The 25,363-nt window shown below is 43.6% G+C and overlaps 1 protein-coding gene across 3 annotated transcripts in view; it reads left to right on the top strand.

The window, feature by feature from the left end:
- The first annotated feature begins 8,213 nt into the window (after positions 1-8,213).
- The window catches only part of LOC6552475 (homeotic protein ultrabithorax), a 76,970-nt gene continuing 59,820 nt past the window's right edge, over positions 8,214-25,363 (top strand). Inside the window, exons 1-2 of one of the 3 annotated variants that reach the window (XM_001979797.3) lie at positions 8,214-9,970; positions 17,338-17,388. In XM_001979797.3, coding sequence (XP_001979833.1) covers positions 9,229-9,970; positions 17,338-17,388 — 793 coding nt within the window. In that variant the 5' untranslated portion in view covers positions 8,214-9,228. Of the gene's footprint in view, positions 9,998-17,337; positions 17,389-25,363 lie in introns of all 3 variants that reach the window. The other 2 variants (XM_015154273.2, XM_015154272.2) reach the window with 2 other exon arrangements.

Raw genomic sequence — 25,363 nt, 5'->3', positions numbered from 1 at the left:
TTGACGTAACATTTGTGCAGCACAAAGAGTTTGAACTCCAAAGGTTCCATGGAAAGTAGTGAAACGTAAACATAGGGTTTGACCAGCTATTTTGTTCACGCTGATATAACTGCTAGCTTAGAAGCTTGTTCGAGGTAAGTAAACTATTTTCTTCAGTGCACCATTATTAACTGGGGCGGTGTAAGCCCGAGCAAAATCCTTTTTCACTTTCCACGGCCTGCGAAAACGTGCAAAGTGGGTGTAAACGGATCGAAATGATGATTGTTTATTGTAATTTTTATGACTGCTTTGCACACAAACACGCCAAGGCGCCGATGATTGCACTCCAGGGGTAGGAAGGCCAAAAGCCGGCAGCCTTTGGCCGGAACTAGTGGGCCACATCCAGCGACTGGCCAACTTTAAGGGTGTGGGTGGAGCGGGGGCACCAGACCCAGCCTTGTCCTGTGGATAGACCAGCGAACGGAGTCTTCAGCGACGACAACTTGAACACTTGGAAACTTTCTAATTAAGCCATTTGCCAGATAGTTATTGATGGTGGAAAGTAATGTGAGTGGGCGGACCAATGGCAGTAATATGAGCATCAAAATTACAATTGCAATTCCGGCCACTTCCAATATTGTGTTTCAATACGAACCAATTTGGGTTTTAGGTTATATTCTAACATAATTATTTATAGCTGCAGGTAGATAAATGTAAGGTTAATCTGGGAAAATTAAATTATATACTTGTATGAACCGATACTTTGCTACATTTTTCAAACATAAAATAGTTGTGAGTGGCATAAAGTTACCAAAAGCCAATAAAGTGCATGGTCTGATCCCATATATTCTTCATCCATACACATTATATTTATTTGAACGACCGGAGCTAATGGCCCTTAATATCACGTCTTCGAGATCTGATTAAATATTTTGCATGCTCAAAGTTGGCGAATCAATGGCTGCTTATCAATTTCAATCAATTTCGCCAGAGATAATTTACTTCTTAGACACACATTACGAATCCATCAGGCCGATCTGCCAATCAAGACCATGTGCTACGAGTTTCTATCGTGAGTGTGGCCATAACATGTACTCGGATGGCCAGATAGGTGGTACTCCACCTGGCCGCAGCATCGGATGGTAATGGATATCGGGTTCCGGCTGCGGGGTGCCATACAACTAATACGCAACTATTACCTGGGACTGGTTTGCTTAATGGCCAGAATCGCTGCGGCCGTTTTTCCCGGCCCACCGATGGGGGAATAAATTAAGCCAGCGTTTATGGAATGGCGCTGGGGGCGGTTATGATGCATTTTTAATTGACGTTCATTTGAAGAAACGCGAAGAGCGCTTCGATTCAATTATGCGCTGCTGCCTCGCCGCTCAACGAGCGGTTGCAAGTCGTCAGTTGGCAGTTGGCTGTTGCCGGTTGCAGCTCCGTCTCCAGCTATGTATGTACGTCTCTGATTGTATAGACCATAAAAGGCGCTCGCAACGGTTTTGGGCCCAATTGCCACTTTGTGTGCAAATTTGAATTGTGGAAATGCTGCGCATAAAAATGGAAAATCGCGCGCCTCGCAATTGCTGAGCCATCCCAGATACACGCAGAAAAATACGTTCTTCGTTCTTGCAAACAAAACGCGATTTATACTTTCAATTTAGTAACCATTCCTTGCCAGCCATCTACCGATATTGTTTTTATTTTTAAGCTAAGGAATTATAGAAAATGGTTGTACTCAAACCGATGTTATTAAATGTTTAGCACTTATCTGAAGTGAATCCTTGTGTTGCAAATACATTTATTTTAGTTTCAGTCTCTTAAACCCCTTTTTTTTGGTGTTTGTCCTGGCATTCGTATCTCGCGAATGCAATCTGCAAACATTTTAAGCGTTGCAGCTCGTCAAGCAATGGCAATGGCAGCCACTCCCCCACCCACACACGCCTCAATTACCACCGCCACCGCCGACGTTGGTGGCACTTACTAACGAATATGCACGCCCAATTGTTGCACATTGTGGCTGAGGCTGCCCCTGCAACTGCAACTGCCCCTTGGGTGGGTGTGCACTGGGTCGCGATTGACAGCCGGCGGTGGATCGTCAGTCGGTGGCACGTCAACTTATTCATTAATTCATCAAATCGAAGGAGCCCGCTTTGGAATCCCCTCACGATTTATTCGTACTAACGCAATCGCTTTGGCAGTCGTCGATAGTCTTAATTGGCTTCGTTTCGATTCGATTCGATTGTATAAAATAATCGTTAGGAAACGTGTTCTGCTTAATTGGAAAATTTGTATGTCTTGTCCGTAGGCCGGGCTTTTTGCGTTTATTGATTTTCCAGGGGACTCAAGCTGGAAAATTCATCGAGTTGGCTGTCCAGGTCGCTAGTCGTCCTATAAATTCAACTAACGGTGGAACGACATTCAAATGAGCCTTAATGTTGCCTAAATGACATTAGCTGCAAGGATATCTTAGTATTACAGTATTTCAGCTGAAAATATGTAGGGCAAAACAGATTCTCCTGGAGGGAAACATTTGCTATCACTATAATTAACAGAAAATCCCTTCAAAAAATATAAATATATATAAAAAAATGCAAAATTGAGTCACTATATATCATAATATAACATTTTACATAAATTAAAATTGAACGCTTCTTTCTGATTATTCGGTGTAAGTTCACGCTGTTAGCCGAAATTCAAATTCCTATTGATTTCGCTAACTTAAATTTAGTTTTGTGTTCGATTTTCGCCTTGCACTGTTTAATTTTAAGCGGGCTTAAATAGAATGAATGCTTGTGCCCACAATGAATGGGTACTAAATATTCAACTTTGTGCACCGCACTACTCCCTCCAATCGATTCACCTGAATTTGACGACACTCGCACACAAATAGGCCTTAAGTTTAAATCCGCAAATATTTATAATTCCGTATTAAATTCATAATGCAGAATGTTTAATGCATAAATACATAATAAAATTTTACGACTTTTACCTTATCTTGTCAGGCAAAAACAGTAATAAACTTTCATTTTAAAATGAAAGAGGAAAATTTTTCCGTTGCTTCTGCAGCGGCCGGCTCAATTTTACGAGTATTTTATTTGTGCACGTTGCATTTGCCGTTGCAATTTCTGCTGCTGGTGCAGTAGCAGTAGCAGTTGCAGCTTGCAACTGGCAACTGGCAACTGGCAACACACGTGCAAAAGGGCAGGCGCCACATGCAAGCGCCAAACAATTTGTCATTTTTTGCCATTCGAGTGGGAGTCGGAGGCGATGATCAATGCTTTGAATTATGATGAGGATTTATGCTTGACACTGTCGCAATGTGGCAGATAGTGCCGGACAGTCGGACAGCCGGACAGCAGATGGATGAATGGATGAATGGGTGGATGGATGGACAAGCATTTACGGCCCTTTCCCGGTTTGGTTCGCTTTGGTTCGCTTCGGTTCGGTCCGCCGGCGCTAGTTTTATGGCCACCATTTCCCCTCCAAAGGCCGACGAGGCGTCGTCTATGGAATGAAACGAGCTCCTGGGGCAGGGGCAGGGGCAGGGGGAACCAGCGTGCAACACCCGCCGCCCTCCTATGATTTATTAAGTGTTAATAAAGAACTTAAATCCGTTGGATTGCATTTCGCATTCGGAGCTCTGTTTGTGCTCTTATTCGCATCTCTGTTTGCCATGGCCCTTGCTTTCGGGTCAACTACCACTCCCCAATCCAAACCGAAAACGCGCCCAAAAAACCCGCTGCATGGCCCTCAGGATTTCCTTATCAATGCGTTCCATATTCGCGGCGCGCCGATTTCATTTTGCGCTCCCGCCAATTTCGCAATAAAATTTCGCCAGCCTGCAAATTAAAATTGCAATGTAATTGGTTAATCCATGCGTACATTATGACCATTGTAGCCGGGGCCATTCAAATTTGCAGAGGAAGTGCGCCCGGTAGTTTCATTTCAGTTCGCTCCTTGGTCCGTTTCGTCCACTCATTGTTTCTGGCTCATTTTTTTGTGGATTACATTTTTCATTAAATTTCTGGGAAAAGCGTCGGTGTGGGGGTCGCTCTGCACGGGTGGTTCTTATTGTTATGGGGGCGGGGCTTTATTTCAATTGGCTTTAGTTTGGCTTATTTTAAAAATAAGACTTGGCATAGAGATTTACACAACATTTTAGGACCCAAATAAATATTTTTATTTTTTATATATTTTTAGAGAATTGCACTAGTAACATTTAGAGGCATGCCATTTCAATATCCTATTAAGTTAAGTTGAGTTATGGAGCTTAGCACTTCAGCCTTCGGACATTTCTTAATTTTTTTTATTTCTACAACATCATACATCAGAATAATTACAAAAAAATTTAAAAAAAAATATATTTCTAAATTTGAATGCAGATTATAAGAGAATTTCGCCAGAAACATTTAGAGGTATGCCACTTCAAAATCCGATTAAGATAAGTTGAGTTATGGAGTTTAGAATTTCAGCCCTGGGACATTTCTTAATTTTTTTGAATTTCTAACATCATAACATAAAAGAAAAATGTATCTCTAAATTTAGTAGATTTTTAGTATCTAGTCTAGTATCTATCTTTTACTCTAGGAGTAACTGGTATACATTTTTGAATATATGCCGATACATATTGTATTGATTTTACTTTAAATACTTAGTGTATTTTACGAAAACTTTTTAAAATATATGTATAAGAAAACATACCACTTAAGTGAAACCTTGGATTCCGATTTCTAATTAGTGGCACCAGTCAGTAGCAACATACGAAATTTGAATACCAAATGCATCAAACTCTGCCATTTGTTGGCCCATTAACTTGTCTACACCATCGTGGTTCGCGATCATTTGGCTGCGGTCTCATCAAAGACTGAAATTCGACAGCGAAGCGTATTGACTTTGAAAATTCGGAACGATTGGGGTGATAAATTTGGAGGGCGTTGAGATAGGCCCCTTCAAAGTACCACCCAAATTCACACAGAGAAAAGTAGAAACAATTAGGTTATTAAAACAATATATGTGACATTTACATTTCAGGCAGCTGGAAGCTGTTTTTTGCGAGTTTGTCCAATAACTGCTTTAGTACTACGTAGTCTACCAAAAACTAATCTTAGTCTAGGTCAAACCTTCATGTAGCGACGACCTTTTCCAAGTATTTTTCCCAGTGCACCATCTAACAGGTGCCGAGCCCCATCGAACAGAAAAACACCGAAAGACAGAGCCGAAATCCTTATAGAAAATACGTAAACAAATCGGAGAGTGCAGGCAGTATTTTGTTGAACATTTCTGTGTAAATAAACCTCGGGCCACGAAAACTTTGATCTCGCATGGAGGAGGGCAACTAGTATACTCTGGTACTGGCCGTTTGATGTTTCTGGACTGGCGTCAGCGCCGGCGCTTCCAGCTGCCAAATTGCTGCTTTATTAGCTGCGTAAGTGGCGCCCCCCGAGCCAGCTTTCCTGCTTGCCACCTGGGGCAAACGTATCTGTTTTGGACTATGATTAGATTGGGTGCGCCCATCCCACGAATACGGATGGCATCGCTCGATTTGAGCGATTGCGGCCAATAAAACAGCGGGTGAGGAGGCAAACGAGGTGCCAAGGTGGCAATTAAACTGCTTGTCTAATTGCCCTGCACCAGTTCTCAACAGCGAATGGCGAAGGAGATGGAGGCCATCAATCAAGGCGTTGGTGTGAAGGAGGAGCCAGGTTTTGACCACGGATTCGGCCGCCTCGGGGCTAATTGGCCACATTTAGCGTTGTCCATATCCACTGGGCAACTAGGCAACTGGGCAACCTCAGGCTACTTGGACAGGTGGGTGTGAGCTTTGCATTTAATCCCCCTCTTCGCGAAACGGAAGCTCTCGTAAATTGCTGCAACAAGCTACCGATGACAGTGAAGCGGGGGCGCTGGTAGTGGCCATATGAAAATGAGATCGCTTTGTATGCAAATGCCTGGGAATCGAATTGCGAATCGGGAATCGCACAATCTCATTGCGACTTTATGCCAAGACAATCGAGGCCTCCCTTTTTGGTCTTAGTGGAGAGTGGGCGTGGTGGGGGATTCCATTGTTAAATGATGTTTACACATCCAGAAGAGTGAAATAAAGAATGTTACTACATTCTAACTAAAAGGTTCCTTTAACTTTGTACAAAAATAAAATGGTTTTTAAGTGCATTCAATGCTCTTAGTCTTCTATTTGTCTCGTAAAACACTAATTTTCTATCTGTATTCAGAATTAGAATTCATTAATCAATAATCGACCAGCAACTGCAAACACTCCTCTTATTTCAGCCAACTTGGGAATGCAGAACGGAGAGCAAAACAATCATCGATGTCGAACAAAAACAAAACTGCGGGCTCCAACTTTCTGCACGCGGAGGAGCTCCTGCAGGAGGCAAGTAGAAGGAAAGGAGCAGGAGCCACAGAGGGGAGCTGTCGCTGCCCCATTGCATACCCCATAACGTAGCAAGTTTGAATATACTCGTACCCGTAAGATTCCCGAGTATATTAGGTAGCAAAATTTTTACGAGCTCATTATGGCTCATTTCGGCGATTGTTGTGATCCTTTTATGCGCCTTCGAATGGCTTCAAATGGTTATGAGGCTATTTCTCTGTCATCCCCGCGAGTCCTTTGCACTCGTGTCCTTCCCCTGGGTCCCAAGTGCGGATAGCGAGTTTCTGGGTCCTGGATTCCCGACTCACGATATTTAGTTTGCAGTTGCGACTGCGATTTTTACTTTACTTTTGCTTTGCTGTGGCTCTTCTCGCCTTTTGGCTTCGTTTTCCTTGGGTTTTCGGTCGCATATTTGGAAAATGTCGCCGCGTCTCCGAATGCTGTTCAAGTGTTTGTTGGTGTGTGTGGATGTGGTGGTGTGTATCTGTGTTCTGTGCAAGTTTTTGTATCTTTCGCTTGTTGTTGATTTTTAAGACTTGGCACCGAAAATTCGGGCGGCGGAAAATGGCGCGGACGGGGGTTGGAAAAGTAGAAAAGTAAATTTCTTCTTATAATAAGTTTATTTTGCAAACACTTGTGGCAAGCAACTTTGTTTGTTCGCCGTCGGTTTCTGGCTTAATCTACGAGCCGTTTGTGCGAATGTGGAAACTTTGACAAATATTTGCGAAACTTTCGCGAATGGCGCGGCGTTCTCGGTCTGCAAGACCCCGATCTATTTGCATTATGCATATGAATTTATTAGCATCAATTCCCACCATATTTACATTGACATTAATATCCCATTGAAAGTATTGGCGAGCGGATTGAACATTTGGATTCGAATGCGAATTTGAATTTGAATAGGAAAAGGAAAACCGCAGCACACAAATTTTCCGGACCCCTGCCTTGAATTACCGTACAATACCGAGTGGGGTTGACTTATCATCAATAATCTTTTAATAAATAGAAGAAATAATATCTTCATTCATATGGAGTTGAATCAGGAATTAAAGGCCTCCTAAAGCCTTAAAGCACCAAGTCCGTGTTTATATAATTTAGTTCTTTAAATTTATCTCTTTTTATTTGTACGGAAGTGCATGGCTTAAATATTTACTGTGAGAAAAGTAAAGTGTTCGCTTAAAGAGTGTTATTATCAATTACCTATTTTTGCCTTCCAGCGGAGAAGCAACTATTACCAGTGGTATTTTTAGTCTATTCTTATACCTTTTTTCTGTTACAAATAATTTGTATAAAAAATCTATACCAAATAAAAAATGTTTAGAGCTTGTCTTTTTGCGCTACACTCAAAAATAAACATTGGTGAGGTGTGCATAACTACCACCAAAAAAGTGAACAATTACAAAATGCCTTCTTCAAACTGAAAGGAAACAGATAAAAATAATTTTCGAGAGCCATATCTGTACTGTAGTCATAAGTGCGCTGAAAGCGACCAAAACAAACAGGATGCGCATCGTTTGGCGTGCAACTGCCAACTGGCAACTGGCAACTGGCGGGCAGGCCGTCAAGTTGGCCCGTAGGAAAATCAGCCCTCCTCCATGATGAATTTCCCTTTCCCGCCCCGCAGCGAGCGCATTTTCCTTGCTCGCGAATGATGAACGAGAGGCGCCCACCCCGGGAAAATCCAAAAGCGAGAGAGAGAGAGAGTGAGAGCGAGCGAGCGCAATGAATGTGCTCAAACAAGTTCGAAGACTGAAAATGAACTCGACCGAAATGAGCGCTTCGCTGGCTCTCATTTTCAGTCTTCGAACTTGTTTGAGTGCGTTCATTTCCACTCGTAGACTTTGTGAATCGAATCGGCGGCAGAGCAAAGTCAAAACACTGGCAACTGCGATTTGGTGGCACATTCGTTCGATGGCAACGGTTTGGATAACAGGCGCGCGCTTTGTTTTATTATCCACATTATCAGCGGCATTATTGTTATTATTGGCCCACAGCGCTTTACCGCTCGCCCACGCGTCCGCCCGTGAATGCCGCGCGGAAAAGTCGCTTTCCACAAGATTGGCGTCCAGATTCGAGGAAATCCAAATCCGTCAGCAGACGCATTCGCGCCCGTTCGGTCAGCACTAAGCACCAAGGCTAATAATCGTTCAAATCGTTAAAACCATAAAAATAATAATAATAATTGCAATAACAATAAACATAGTAATAATCGTAACGCTTAGGAGCCTTTGATAGTGCCAAGGCAAGCGCAAACCAAGTATTCAAATTCGAATTCAATTAACAGCAAAGTGCAATTGGCTAAAACCGAAACCAAAACGCAACAACGTATACGAAAACACTTGTGAAATCGTACAAACAATTGTGGAAAAATATTTAAGATTGTTAAGATAATAAACATTAGTGCTTAAATAAAGCTAAAACGCCACGTGGAGAGTGCAATAAACAGATAAACTTTTAAAATAAATATTTACCAAACAGAAAAATATTTTATAAATATTAAATAATTGAAAACAAATTGGTTACTTCAAAATAACAAAATTCAAATTGGTGCTAAAACAAAGGAGAAAAATTTTCATGAATATTATACAATTAAAAAGACATATTTAATTCTTAAAACCAAAACCTAATCAACAAAGACTTGGAGTGAAAATATAAAAAAAAATCTTTAAAAATTTGTTGAAATCCAAAGAAGGTGAAGGAGCATCGCAGAAAGCTGAGCAAGCAAATCCGCCAACGAAATCCGCCAATAGTCGCAGATCCCTGGAAACCAACTCGTGTGAAATCGGTCAAGCCCCCAACGACTTTTAGCCCGTCTCAGACGGAGCTCCGCCAAGATTCTCACCGCCAGCAGCGCAATGAACTCCTACTTTGAGCAGGCCTCCGGCTTTTATGGCCATCCGCACCAGGCCACCGGAATGGCGATGGGCAGCGGTGGCCACCACGATCAGACGGCCAGTGCAGCGGCGGCAGCGTACCGCGGATTCCCCCTCTCGCTGGGCATGAGTCCCTATGCCAACCACCATCTGCAGCGCACCACCCAGGACTCGCCCTACGATGCCAGCATCACGGCCGCCTGCAACAAGATATACGGCGATGGAGCCGGAGCCTACAAGCAGGACTGCCTGAACATCAAGGCGGATGCGGTGAATGGCTACAAGGACATTTGGAACACGGGCGGCTCGAATGGCGGCGGTGGTGGCGGCGGAGGCGGTGGTGGTGGCGGAGCGGGCGGAACAGGTGGAGCCGGCAACGCCAATGGCGGCAATGCGGCCAATGCAAATGGACAGAACAATCCCGCGGGCGGCATGCCCGTCAGACCCTCCGCCTGCACCCCAGATTCCCGAGTGGGCGGCTATTTGGACACGTCGGGCGGCAGTCCCGTTAGCCATCGCGGCGGCAGTGCCGGCGGTAATGTGAGTGTCAGCGGCGGCAACGGCAACGCCGGGGGCGTACAAAGCGGCGTAGGCGTGGCCGGCGCGGGCACAGCCTGGAATGCCAACTGCACCATCTCGGGCGCCGCTGCCGCCCAAACGGCGGCCGCCAGCAGTTTACACCAGGCCAGCAATCACACATTCTACCCCTGGATGGCTATCGCAGGTGAGTGTCCTGAAGATCCGACCAAAAGTGAGTGTCCACTGCAGCACAAGTCCACTGAAAGTCCCCCGAAATCCCATCCCTTCCACACTCATCCAAATCATCCGTAGTGCCAAAGCTCTGTTGTTTTCCCAGTTGTTATCAGGCTCAACAGATTGCAGCTATGGCAACAAAAGTCATCCTGTGACTAATTGCCGTCTCTGCTCCGATTAACAGACAAGTCAACATGTAAGGCAAAACAATGAGGAGCTCGAATCGATTATAGGAAAAACAGATAACAACTTGTGATGTAAGTCATGTGAAAGCAGCCAGAACAGACCTTTTTATGGGAGGTACTTGGGAAAACTGAACTGCCTATTGATACGTTAAAAACGCTTAAACTAAGTATATTCAAATTGGGTAAAGGGAGTAGAGAACTTGATAAAACATCATGTTCTTGGGAAAAAAAAAAAGAAATAGGACATGCACATTAGATTTATTATGTGTTAACAAGGTTTTAGCAGCGAACAACACAAATTAAAATTTATTTGGCAGGAACTCTTAATAAATTTTATTCCTCATTATTGATTGCTGCTACCTTTTTAATAAACCAAAATGAGCTCTTCAAAATTCCTTCTGGCTGCTTCAAAATTATTTTCCATTCATTCTATTTAAAGCCACCCATTTGGGTAGCCAATCCGACCATAGTTTATACGCTGGCCGCCAATTTCAGCCAGTTAATCACTCCAAGATCACAGCCATAAACAAGAGCCATGGGTAGCTATAAAAAAAAAGAAGAAACCAGCTCAGACCCTCCGATTTCACCTGCTCCGCTCCGCGACACCTTGCAGCGCTACGTCTGCCTCATAATTTCCAACACTTTGTTTACTAATTTTTGTCACCTTTGCTTTTAATGATGCTCGGCGGTAATTGTTGCAGCGCTGGCAGCCCAAGTGAGCTGCAATTTGTGCAACAAGAGAGCGGCAACGAGCAGCGTGAGTTATGGCATGCGGCTGAAAGAGCTGCAAAATAGCAACGGAGAAGGCAAGAAATAGCAAAAGGCAGCAAAGGCAGCCACAGGAGTCGAGGAGGCGAGAAAGGGCAAGAATCCTTTCAGGACACACACTGCGCGCAGAAGTCGCGCTTATTACGGTTAACTACGCCATTATGTAATTACGTTCAGCGCCTCGCCGCCCGACTTTTCCACGGGTTTAAGCCACCAGCCGAGCGAGGCGAACGGCTTGCGTCTGGGCCGAGATTGCCGTTTGGGCCAAGAACAAAGCCAAGAGTAGGTCAGCCGAAGGAGGTCTAGGTGCTCGAAGATCGAGCACAAACTGCGCTCCAGTTGGCACTGAAAAATAGGGAAAATATTTATTTTCATTTTCAAATTAAGTACATTTTTAACTTAATCGCCTCTTTCTCAAGACTTCTTTGGCAGTGATTAAATATTCAATTTTTGCACTCTTTTAAATAAATTTGATTATTTAAAAAAAATTATTTAAAAGAGTGCAAAAATTGATTATTTAATCACTTAGTTTTTTTTTTTTGCTGTGTAGAACGGGGAGCTTGTAAAAGTGCCCTTCAAAAATCAATCAAATTTCACTTATAGCCAACGCGCAGAGCTGGTTAAAAAACAATTAAAGTTGAACTAAATTCGAGAGCCTTGCGACAGGTTTTCCCCTCCGATCGATCCGTTCTGCAAGATGATCAGGGTAATGAAATTTATGCGCAGTGCTGCCCAGTCCGAAGTGTCGGTGATGAATTGGCCAGGCCAAGACCAAAAAAACCATTGCCGAAAACCCTTCATACAGGGTGTCCCGTATAACACTTCCCGTTTGTCAGACAACTTCTGTGAGATACAACATCTTAAGTGGAATGAATATTCCCTCTAAGAAATTCAAATGCATTCTTACCTGAAGAAGGTCGAACGAGTTTACCTGAACCTTCCATCTTAATTTGTTTCTTATAAGAAAACGAGACGAGCTAGCAGTTACGATATTCGACTGAATGAATTCAATATGTATATATTTTGCATTACCTCTAATTCGCCGCAACTAAATCCGCTTGATTGCCATTTGTCAACTGTTATCGCCGATTTGATTTACTCCAAACATATAATGCGAATATAATTTAATTTTAAGCGACTAGCTCTGAGCGAACTGATTAAATCTGACGATCGCAACGGAAAATCAAGTCATAAATAAATCGGCGCACACTTCCAGCGATCATCGATCATTTGCCGCTGATCCGAGGCCCAAATGCAAACCAAATTCAATTTTATCGTATCTAAACATGGCTTCACATTTGAAAAACCCACATCACAGTTTTCTGGCCTTTGGAGTCGCAGTTGGCGTTGCTATGTTGTTCTTGGGCCGCTGTTTGTTGTATGTGCGAACACGGCGAGCGGCGGGCGGAGGGCATTAAATCATTGTCCTGAAGGCTTTTAAGTCATTATCGATAAATTTCAACATAAATTCGTAAATTTGCTTTATTTGCCCGGCCCGGTGTGTGAGGTTCACGTCGGCGAAGTGGTTTATGGCCGAGTTCTGCGGCAGTCCGAAATTTGTCGGTCGCCTAATTTCGACCGTGGCCAAAATGGAAGAAATTATAAATCAAACTACGATGTTTTGCAGGAAAAATCAGCCGTATTAAACAGCTGTACATAACAAATGTACCTGCTATTTTACTGTGCTATTTTGAGCTTAAACAGAGGACACACAAAGTTTAAGATTGTAGATTGCAGAAAATGAATGGCTTAATTCTGCATTTATGTTTCTGAAGAAATAAATCAATATCCGGAAATATCAATATCTCTTCGGCATAATTTGCTTATAATATAATATGATGCTAATTTATTAAACCTTAAATATGGAGAATTCAATACTGGTCCCACTTTTTCCCAGTGTAAAAGCAGTTCAAACTGAGAGATGGATTTTGTTGCGGCGTGTTACTTTTTTTTGTCCCACAATGACCTTGAGAATGGCTGGGCAGTTGGGCAATTGACACGTTTCGGGGCAATCATAATTCATATTTGCCGCAGTTACCGAGGAAAGAACTCTCACGCTGTGACGTAATTATCAGGATGCCTTGCATCCGGGCATATGCACTTGCATATGTCTCTACCTGCAATTGTAGGGAACACGTAGAGCCGAGGAGGGCACGTCACATCCCTCCAAGGCTAATGGGCTGTGGGCTGCGGGCTGTGGGAGACACCGAAATTGTGCAGTTCAAATGTCGGGCAACAGTTGCCGTTGCAACGTGCAATTAATTGCCAGGGAAGTGCGTCGATGATGCCGCTGATTATGTAAATGGCGAAGTGCAAGCGAACGCACACAGGAAAACCTTTCAACGCGCGCTTTTAATCATTTTTTTCGCGGGGCGCAGAATGCAAAATTCAGCAAGATCAGAAACAAATCAAAGCGCCTGTGAGCATCGCAATTTCTGTGGCGGATGCTAGGGATGCAGATGCATGCCCCTTGCCAGTCTCCCTCCTCCTTCTCGGGCATCGCGCGATTCTCCTTTTTTCGGGGATTGGTTTTCGGGTTCTGGGGCAGCTTCTTGCATTTTTTAATGTATTTTTAAATAAGGAATTTAATAAGCACCTTGGCGGTCCTCGGTCCTCAAGTCGTTGGACTCGCACTGCGACTGGCGGTCGAGGAGACCAAAGTTGCAAGACGTCGACGTCGCCGTCGCCAACGACGACAACACAAAGTGGCCCAGACACATGGCCCAACAACAGCAGCAGCAACAACAACAGCAACATTGTGGAGCTGCAGGGCGAGGAGCAATTTTGGCCTTTTCTCGTATTTTTCGAGCTGCAATGGGCCAATGCTAAGATTTTTGATTCAAAAAATTTAAATCATAGGCATAAACAAAAACCCTACACGAATATATATTATTAAATTATATATGTTATTTTCTAAAACATTTAATTAATTGGAATGAACATGTTGACAGCAAAAACAAGTAATGTACATTTTAGCAGCACAATTTACGGCGCTAAGTTGTTACAATTATTACAATCCAAAGTATCAATTCAAAATCATTCGCCCTCCCCCAAATGACCCCATTAAAATGATTAGGTGCTGTATTTTTCAAATAATTTCGTGATCGCGATCAATAACTATTATACATGTAGAACCGATGGCAGATAAGCCATAATTGTTAGCATATATGTACAGTGGGTTTCTTCCCTATTGTGACATTGGCGGTTTTTCGCTATCGATCATCATCTTTGACACACAAATGCCATGTGTACAAGCCGTTATTATTATTATTATTATTATTATTCATATTCGTGGGCCCACTGTGCGGCCGTCTTCCCGTGGCAGTTGCAAAATCATGTTTTAAGGTGTTTTTGATACCTAATAAAAACAACAACACGGCCCGGCCGAAAGCACATGCAAAGGGGTGAAAGAGAGACGGACTGAGCGCAGCCATGCCAGGAGGGACAAGGGTCGTGAATATGGGGATATGTGTACATACGTACGGGGGAGTATGGGAACGAGTAGCAGACGTTAGTGACCGAGGCAGAAGACCCCCTCCATTAACCCTTTGGTGGCTACGTCACAGCCATATCGCCACTTGGAAGACGCCAACATTGCTGCTCGCTGCTCGCCGCTCGACGCTCGGCGTGTTTATTATAAAACAACAAATCATTCATTATAACCACTTGTGTGTCTGTATGGGAAAGTGGCGTAAACATGAAAAGAAACAAATACACACGGGCACAAAACGCTCCATGTTGTTTCTGATAATATGCATATTTGCGTATTATTTTGATTTTAATAATGATTTATTTATTATTAATAATTCATTGGTGGTGGCCTCTTGCCGGGATTTCGTATATTGGGATCGCACGCCTGATTGCGATCTGATCCCCACGATCCAACGACTCCAAGCCCAAGCTCTCCGAGTGCAAAAGTCGACTGCCCACCAGTCGCCCAGTCTCCCAGACTCCCAATCTCCATCTCGTTTGAATATCGCCTGTCTTCGAGTTGTGTAACAGAAGTTGGGCTACCAGCAAACAAACACGCCGCATCGTAGGAAACGCATATTATAATGAGCTTCAATTAAGATAGAAATCTCCAAGACTAAAAAGACAAAGATTAATGGGTTCACAATTGTCCAGTCGAGTGGCTTCAGGTGGCTCGGCCAATAGAACCGCACCGAAAATACGAGTATGTAACTTTATAAATTAAGAATCAAAATTCTACTCATAAGAAAGCCTTATTTCGGTTCTCTATTATATTATAAAAACATTATTTAAGCCCTTAAAGCTATTGGTAAAACGAACTTTATTTTCCGGTGTAGGCACATGTTCCAAAGCCACATGTTCACAAGCTTGCAGATCATTCAACATATATACGAATATTTTATATGAATAAAGAAGTTAATCAGAGGCATACAACGCTTGAACAAGAAAACGCCCGTGTTTTCCAAACTAGATTCCACTACCCACTTTCTGGTTGAAAATGAGGGCATCTCGGATTCGTTGATACCTTTTCTCAAGAGCCTGTTTGGCCCGCTCTTCATGATTTACGAGATTTGCCTTGGCCAAAAATGTGGGTAACTGTTATAGCAGCATGGAATATATTTTTTCGTTGTTGGGTCATCGATTGGTCCGAAGCATTCTCCAAACATTTGCCCTTACACTATAATTTATAGAATTTTATTTTGATTTATCTGAACTAGAGCTTTGGTCAGAACTTTCGGCTCCTCCTGCTGAGTCCTTCGCCTCCTCGTTTGGAACCACATTAATGTCAATTTAATGCTTCCTTAATGACTTCTTCTGGCTGCAACTTCTCGAACTTGTTGTTCCCGGCCAGTTGTTATCAGTTTGCTGGTCAAACTGGGAAAGTGTTTATGCTAAATAGCTAACGAGTTTTCCACTCGAAAGTGAATCGCTCGGATGTTCAAGTTGCATTCGGTTGAGTTTGATGGTCTGCTCAAAGTTCTCCATGCCACATGCTCTTGGCGTCTATTTATTTGGGTCGGCAATTAAGATTTATATCAGCCCATTTGATGGGCAATAAAAGGCCAAAGACGCCGCAAGCTGCAGCCTGAAAATGAGAGCATTTTCCCGGAGATCTCTCTCTCTCTCATTTATGCGACTGGCGACTAATCCTCCACAAATACGAAGCGTGCGCCGCCTTAAAGAGTCATAAAAATAAAAAAGGTGTGAAAATTTTCAAGGGGGCAAGAGCTGAGTTTTTAGGGGGCAAGACCGCAAACTAAATGTTTAATTTTTACAAGTCGCGTCGCATGTAAACAGCACTCAGCATCCCCCCTTTTGCCAGCCATTTGTTTGAATTTGTCTAAAGTGGCTGGCCTTTTCCTCTTTTTCTCCTGCACAATTCTCATTTTCATTTACAGAAAGAGTGGAAAAAATAAAAAAAGACAGAGAGGAAAACGAGGCGTTTGTCAAATTTAAAACCCTTTGCCCCTCATAGTTTTTGGCCGTTTCTTGTTCTTTTTTAATTTAATATTTTCTTTGTTGTTTCTTTGCGTCTGGATGGCCACATAGTAGCAGTATCTGTGTGCGGCACTCGGCTGTCTCTGTGTCTGTTAGCTGGAAATTACGTTTACTCAGGCGCCAGGCGCGCATATTTAAATACACACGTGTTTTATCGCTGCCATTAAATCATATTTTTATACTTTTACCTTTTCCACGGCAAGCTGCCGCCGCCCCCTCACCGCCCCCGTACGCCCTCTTTTCGAGGCGTTGGCATTTCGGATTGTTTACATTTTGCACTTTCATGGCATAAACAAAGCTGAGGCGACGCTAAATATCGTGAAAAAGGCGAGACATCCAGCAAACTACGATAGAAACAGGCGATAATGCCGCGATTGATAGCCTAGTTCAAACTTTGAAAGACTCTCGTAGTGCCAGACGAGGTATCATCATGAGCATATGAAGTGCACTTTGAGTGGCTTAGACACAACACCCTTCTTGAATGGGATTATCTATTGCTCTGAACTGATTATTAAATGGGTTATTCTAGGAAATGCAGTTCTAGTTTATACCTAGGGGAATGACTTGTTGATTGTTTTTAATACAAGTAATTGAATTCTTATGCATTATATATGGTTATTTAATACAACTTTGTGTGCCTCCAGTTGAATCCAGTTATCAGTTATCTTTCTGTACCTTTTCATATTTCTCTAGTCAGTAGCCATTATTCCACCGAGAACAACAAAGCTTTGGTTGGCAAACCTTAACCGGCTCCGCAACACGTGCGGCTGCTTAACCCTACAATACCCCAGATCCCCACGTACCCCCATATAGTCCAAACACCATCCATCTGCATCTCGAGATCTCTTGAGAGCAAACAATTTTGATTCCACATTTTTTAAACGTTTTCTTCTCTCCGCTTTGCTTGCATTTTCAGGTAAGATAAGATCTGATTTAACACAATACGGCGGCATATCAACAGACATGGGTAAGAAAATTTCCACTTTTATTTCGTTACATTATTCGCTCTTAAGTTTTCCGAAATCTAGAGTATAGAGTATGGAGTATGGAGTGTAGAGTATCGAGCAGGTCCACTAACAAACCGTAGAAAACTAATCCCATTATGGTGTTGGTGGCTAAAATACTGTAGTATTCGTCTTTAAGGTGGGCAACATTCATGAATCAAAGGGGCGGGGCTGTGGGTGGACCTGGAAAACCTGGGGGCCGCGTGTGGAAATGATTGATTCACTGTCCCATGATTAGGCTCCAGCCGAGGCAACTCGCCATGTTCGAGCTGCTTGCTCCGCTGGCAATTAATATTAAACATGGCAATTCAATTGGCCAACAAACGCGGCCAACACGCACGCCGGATGGGCAGGGGGAGAAGCAATCCAGATCTTGGCCCGGTTGAACGCCTTGTTCGAGCGGCTCCCTTTTCCCTATCGTACCTCGTGCTATCAGCTCTCGTTCCCGCAGACGATCGAGTAGTCGAATTGCGTGTTTTCCCTGCATACCCTGCACTTTGAGTGTTAACTTCGTTAATTAACAGCTTTCTAGATAAAATTTGTATGTACTTAAAATATTTTTTCGGTTTAATTAGGCATTGTGTGAGATTGCTGGACCATTCAAATGATTATATCAATTTTGAATAACTTATTTTAAATAAACTTAACTCCTAATTAAACCTTCTTAAACAGAACAGAAGGTAATTAAATAAGGCCGGACGACTGCGGTATAATTAATTGCAAATAATGTATACAGCCATTAAAGTTATTTGCATAGCTTTCCAGCGTGACTGAAAAGTATTGCAAATTGAATGTTTCGGAATATTTGCACCCCTTTTATTTCAGTGTATCGCAAATTCGTCTATATCTGATCCTCTTAAGATATTCGCTGCCGAACGCGAACATCAAAGCCCCAGAGCCACTGAAGGCGTTTATTTCAGCCTGTTGTTTGGGACCTTTTGATGCGAGGTTATCAATCAGTCTTGTCTCGCGCAGCTACTTCTTAAAATCCAATTACACACGTGAACAAGGGAAAAGCAGGGGACTTGGGGATGGATGACTCCCTCTGATCAGAGGCTCTTGCGTTTTTGGTTTTTTTGCGGGCAGGCCGCTCAAATTACATACATTGTGGCCGGGGCATTGGGGCGAAAAATTGCCGGGCCATCAGTAAAGCTGAGCCACCCAGATTGCTGCTCAGCCAGCTACTTCGCTCCCACTTATTATTTATATTCAATTGATAATCTCGTGCAAATCGGTAGCTAAATGTTGGCACAGGCGCAACAAGTGGGCAGCTACTTGGGCATCTGCGATCAACTATCCCAGATTCGAGAGCCACCAACAGTGCACGGCGAGAAAAGTGTAATGTTAAGCATGGTGTTTGGTCCAAGTCATTAGTATAAATATAAAATGGATTGCTTATAGCAAGATAACTCTGTTGTATATTTTCCATACTAAAAGATATTATTTGATTTGCAATTACGATCAGCTAAAGCAGCCGAATTCGATTTCCACTTTTCTCCGTGTGGCATCACTTTTGACACTCGCGGATAAGCACCGATAAGCCCCACAGCTTCTGGCCGTGGATTATGGCCAGCACTTAAGAGGCACCTTTTGGTGGAGGGGTCTTTGGACCCAACAGGGGAACCACTCTCTTCCGGCTTCTCTGACATTGAAAGCCGCGATTTGGGTCCGCGCGGGACCGCAAGAGATAATTAAATAGCGGCCTTAATAGAATTAAATGCCGTGTTTGCATTTCAAAATCCGCAACGTGCCAAAATGCAATGGCCAACGGGCTGACGCCCCCAACTCTAAAATGCATGTGCGTCCACCTGGCTGGCCGGGAAAAAATGTCAATTTGGACAAGTTTTGATAATTGCAGGTCCCCCTAGTTACTCCACATGTTTGTGTGTGTGTTGCTACTGTGCGGCGCGTTGCAGGTTGCATGTGGCCATGTGGCCATGTTGCATGTAGCATGTTGCAGTTAATAATTATTGAAATGTGCGGCCCGCCAGGAGTCGTGCCATGCTCCTTGCGCTTCCTGCGCGGCTTCCTCCATCTGAATGTCCGTATAGCTGTCCGTTTGTCCATTTGTCCGTCAGTGGCTGCATGCTTCGTTACCTTTTAGCCTGGCCAAAAGGCTAACAATGCTTGCATTTTCCCACCTTTTTCACATAACTTTTTGTTCGCCTCCCCGGCTTTGTTTTGTTTTCTGCGTGGTTGTTTTTTGTTTTTTGTCTGTTTTTCGCCTTGTGTGTTTGCTGGTGGCAGGGTAAACAAGTCGGCCACTTGGCCAACTCGTTACTTCCCGCTAAAACCCTCCCCTCACATGTCGATTGGCGATGTCGAAGTTGTTACCACTTTGGACGCGCGGTTCGGCCTCCGTCGGCCGGCACCCCTGTAATAAATTCATATTCAAATTGTTAATTGAATATTATTTGTTAAATTTGCAAGCATTAAATGTAAATGTCAGTGGCGGATGTCCGACGCAGAGGGCGTGGCACGTTGGGGGCGAACGAGAGCTCCTTCATTTTTTATTCGTTTGTATAATATGGGAATCACCAGAGCCGGTGATCGCTTTTAATTGAAAATTTCGACTTGTGGAAATTAAGCTCAAACCAAATCGATCTGGCGTATAGGTAGGTTAATGATAGGTGCAGAGTTATTTTAAGGTTGAGTCAAACACTCCTTTAAAATAGATAGAACCCATAGAAGAACCAAACTCGGTCACTGTACCAATGACCTCAAAAAATCGGCTGCAAACATGCGGAAACGCCGCCCCCAAAAATCAACAAAAAAAACCCTCCCGGGAGAGTTTTAAAATTCGCAAACGAATGACAAAAAAATGGCCAACAAAAAGTTGTGCCAAATGCGACTGTGAGTATTTTGAATACCCAGGCTGCTGTTCGCTGGTCGTTGTCCTTGTCGTTGTGGCTCTGCAATTTCCATAATTCATATTCATAGACATTACACAATAACAGCCAGCAGAGAAAGGAGAAATGGAAAAGGAAAAGGAGAAAGGGAAAGAGAAGTAGACCCAGTCCAGACAAACAAACGACAGCACCTGCAATACGGACAAATGTCCGTCCAAGCACACCCAACAAAAAATAGACAATAAAAGAATGTGCAGAGTGCGAAAGTGCCACATATGCTGGTAACGAAAAAGAAAGTCCAAAAACTGTCGCACCACACTCATGCATAAATTATTCAAGAAGCAAAACTCAAAGAAGAATTCTGCCATTAATTTGATGGGCTTCAAATCACTGGCAAATTAGCCCAGCACACACCCATGTTATCCAACAGATACTCCGCTCTCACATCCGCATTCGCAACGTGCTGGCAATTTGATTTTACACACTTCGAAATTATTAACTGGGGAGCACTTTGTGTGTGGCAAGTGTAAGTGTTGTACTCTTTCCAACGGAGCAGAAACAGTTCATAAAATGGCAACAGGGCACTTTCGTTTTTACCGTTGGCATGTGCAGCATCTGCAGGACGGGCAGGACGGGCAGGACGAAGGACGAAGGGGGTGGCCCTGGCAAGGACATCCTGGCGTGTGTCGCCAACGAGCCAATGGACATCTGGCCTGGCCTGGTCAGCACCGGACTGAGGCAGGTTTCAATTAATGAATTAGTAATTTCGGCTTCATTGCCGTAATGAACACTTTGGGGAGATCTAAATGAACTGACGAAGCTTGTGCTAATCATTGGTACTGAAGCTTAGATGAAAAACAAAAAGTATTATCTAAAATGATTTGAAAAATATTTTGAAAGCTGTTCATCACAATGATAAAATTCGAATAAAAAAGGAAATACAATAAATAGCTAGTTTTATAGAAATATCCCGTTTAAATATATTCCTTTTTTCCTAGAGCAAGTTTGTTTGCTTCACGATTTCCGAAACTCCGTGTATTTACTATAAAGTAAATAAGTACTCATACTTTAAACTCCTTTTATCACCCGTGATTGCAGACCACAGCTAAAAGCATTTGCAGTGGCGTAATTTACCATATCATTGTGTCATTAAAACGTGCATTTGAATCTTTGATCCAAAGTGAACACACGTTGCAATTGCAGTTTGTTTGCTAAGCCACACTTAATGAACGGTTGCAGCTCGAAAAACTGATACATCGTAGATGGAACCACCTCTTTGGGGAGTAGACACCATATTTGCTCGCGATGAGCCACTGACTTCAAATATCCGGGAACCCGTCTTATCGCGGAATTTACATCCGTATCTTTTCGGCTGCTTTTTCGACTCACTTTTATTGCGATTCTGTTTGCTTCGCTGTAGGTATGCAATTAGTCAATTAATTTGAAAATTTATTAACCGCCAAAAACCAATTTGCCCCAGATCAGCAAAAACACACGAGCAACGAAACGAACAGGGGGAAAACAAAAACAAAGAAGCGCGCTGCGAAGATCGCGAAATGCCGGCGGTAAACTGGCCTCGATCTTGGTCAAGATCACGGCTACGAAAGCTGTAAGATCCGTTCCAGGCGTTGGTCAGCGTACAAATGAAGGGTCTATAGGTTGCGGGACTTTCAGCGAGTTAGGGATTTGAAACCGGAGCCCCGAAAGGAGTTTCGTCCCCCCGTGTTCCCGCTTCAAATTTGTGGAAAAGTAGTGCAGATAATTTATGGGTTCGGCGGCAGCGGAAGTGCGTGTGTATCTGGGAGATACGAATCGGAATCGCAGCGGCTACCGATGATTTTCTAGGTCAAAAAGCAGAGCCCGCGAAATAAATGACTTTTGTGCATGTCGCGGACTGCTTGCCGTCGGCTTGGCTTCCAGCCATAAATTGTGTGGTATTTGAAAAGCGTTAGTTGTCGTTCCCACTCACTCTGTTGGAGGTGCCCTCTCTTTCCTTTTTCGGCTTATGATTAATAACGCTCGGTTGAGCTGAAAACCTGCTTTTGGCGGCCATCATGATCAGCTGATCGCGCGGACCCAAAAAAAGAGCAGCCGTCATGACAGCACAATGTCCGTGTTCGTGTCCGTTGGGCAAATGAAATGAACCTGGTAGTGATCCCTCATAGAAAGCAGTGACTGATCGCCGATAGGAACAAGTGTGCTGGTGTGCGTGCGTGAACCCATTTTGGAAATGTCAGACGGCTGGAAATGTTCAGTGATCTTCACCTGATGCTCAGAATTCGTTGCTTGCTCACCGCACAGGTATGCGCTCGCTCTCTCTCTCGTTCTCTCGATTTATTCATCTGCTCTTTGTGCGCGTTTATCTCGCTGCTCTCTTTCGCTCACCTGGTGATCGATCATCTTTTCGCTCAGCCGGTTTTAGTGGTTGCTTTGGGAATACATTTATCTGCTCTCGGCGGAATGAATCTCTATCTCACCTTTATTCGAATTGGAACAATACAGGTGACCGTAGATCGTTTACGATATTCGCAGCTGTCAATGGGAGTCCGCAGAGGTGAGATAATTCTTCTGATTAGACCAAGGTTAGTGAGGCAAAGAAGTTTGTTATACCAGGTAAGATCACCTGGTGTCGTTAGAGGATCTCAGATAAGAGATTTGGTTGGACTTAGCTATATATGTGTTAAATCTTATAGACGTTAGCTTTTGTAAGATATTAAAAGTGATGAAAAATTATGATGATGTCGCTTTAATATTAACTTTTTTTTCCTAATTTTGGTTAGGGACTTTATTGAAATTCAGAATACATTTTTAATTAATATAAAAATTTTGTATAATGTTTTATAGCGAAAACTTTAATTGGTCTTGCTGCTGTCTTGTATTACAGAAAATAAACCGACTCCCGCCCTTTTACCAACCCCCACCGAATTGACAACAAAATCACGTACTCCTGATTTCACGAGAATTTTGTAGGGACACAGAGACCCACCGCAGTAGGAGCGAACCAGAATCGAGCGTTTCCCTGTAATCTCAATTGATGATCTATTAACGAGTGTCCATAAAAATTATGCAACTTTCCGCTGCAGCAACAAAATGGATGCGCACAACAACAGCAACGACAATTGAGCCAGAATGCCATTTCCTTTGTCAGCTGGGGCCATAAATCTTGAGCATATTAACATGGACGTGCGATGAAAGTGCCAGCCAAATATGTCATTGTCAGTTGGGTTTCGGTCAGGAAGAAGGGGGATTGGATTGGATTGGATGAGAAGGGATGGGATGGGACGGTATCGGATAGGTTTGGATTCGATTGGAGTAGGGCACCAAGACGCCTCTGCGGCTGCCGAAGCCGAGTGTATTGACACCTGAGCTGCCCAAACATTCGAGCCAGAGGATGGAAAAGAAAGTTAGGGACTGGCCCACAGATCAATAGAACAGGTAGTTTTCTGTTTTGGGAATACTTTCGGCAGTAAATCAACGAGCCAAACTGAAACTGATAACTGGCCAAAAGTCGTATGCCAAGTATTTTGGGCCCTGTTTATCGCACTCGATGCATTTGGAATTGGTCAGAGTATTTTTACGTATTTATGCGCAAGTTTGTTGTGTTGTGTCTGTGCCACAAACACAGAACATGACCAAATTTTTGGGCGTGAGCTGGATTGAAGAGCGAAAGAGATGGATAGACAGAGAGCAGCAGAGAGAGACGGCATACTGACAGCGCCCATAAATCTTTGTAACATGACACTTTTGGCAATGGAAATAAAATATGGCATTCGGCGCACCAAAATGTCGCACCAGGCTGCCTCGATTTTGGTTCTGTTCCTTCTATATTTTTGGCACTGCCCCCGTCATTTTGGCCCACTGTGCCATGCGACACTCAGCAGATCGCTCGCGTACAGCATTCAGCTAATTACAAATGAAATTACAATGGTCAGATTGAGCCCCTGCCCACCGCCATGGCGATCCTCTGAGCTGCTGTTCCTGCTGCCGGCCAAGTGTCACTTGCCGCTGTCATTTTCGTTTCGTTTTCATGTGTCACTTGGCAGGCCTTCGCTCCGAGCCCCTTTTTAGCCCCATTGCCTCTTTTACCTCTTTTACCCCTTTTGGCCCAGTCCTTGTCCTTGTAATAAAGCAAAACGGCTGCGCATGCGCGCAAGTCACTCAGCAACGATGCACTGCGAGAAAGTCAACCGTGTCACTTAACAACTCCTTTTTTGACAATACATTTTGCTCAAGTGTATAAAATTAGATATAAATTATTCCAAACTTCACCACACGATCTAATTTCGCTTTTAAAATGAAGATGAAAAATTGTAAATCATCAGTTTCTAAGCCATTTTTTCCAAGTGCACCAAAAGCAACATCAACTCGGTAAAGCCGCTGCCTCTGTCAGATTTTGTGAGTGTCACTTGGGCTGCTTTGTTGCTGGAACCTGGGTTTCGGTCGTGGTCTTGGTAACTCGGATCCCGAGCCAGACTCTTGGGTGTTATCTGTCCCGTCGACCGTCTTCAGTTTCGCTGCGGTTGCATCTCGACGACCGTCCGGTGACCGGCTTCGAATCTGTATCTGTATCTGAATTCCTGCGGAAACACGCGAAATGCGCGCCTCGGCGTATAAAACTGTTAACTAACTCAATTTTGTAGCTGTCAGTTGGCCAAGGGGGCTGCAGAGTTCAGCATGGGTTAATGAGTTGTTGTTGGTCGTTGCCGGCGTGCCGCTTACACATGTCACAACAAATTGCCAGCCGTTGAGGTTCGGCTTGCCCATAAACAAATCACTTGACCTGTGGGGCGAAATTTCGCCAGGCTTTTTTTACATTTTGATGAATCCAGATCTGGCTAATATATAGGATTACCGTGGATGTGGAGCAGGTTTGCCGGCGGCTCAGAGCACGTGTGTCACGGAGCAAACTCACGGATGCACGCCGCGCACATGTCTGTCACACAAATGTCACTTAGAGTTGCAAACGCCGCGGACGCTTTGCAATTTCATAATTTGGTGGAGAAACAAGGGGCTCTCTGGAACAGTTGACATTGGCCCAGGAGAATCGGGAATGCGAAAAGCGAGTCCGGATACTTAGTATTCACCGCGC

The sequence above is a fragment of the Drosophila erecta genome, unplaced genomic scaffold (genome assembly GCF_003286155.1).
Source record: "Drosophila erecta strain 14021-0224.00,06,07 unplaced genomic scaffold, DereRS2 tig00000000-arrow-pilon, whole genome shotgun sequence".
In the NCBI taxonomy this organism is placed as follows: domain Eukaryota; kingdom Metazoa; phylum Arthropoda; class Insecta; order Diptera; family Drosophilidae; genus Drosophila; species Drosophila erecta.
This window is presented reverse-complemented; position numbering and strand designations above follow the sequence as displayed.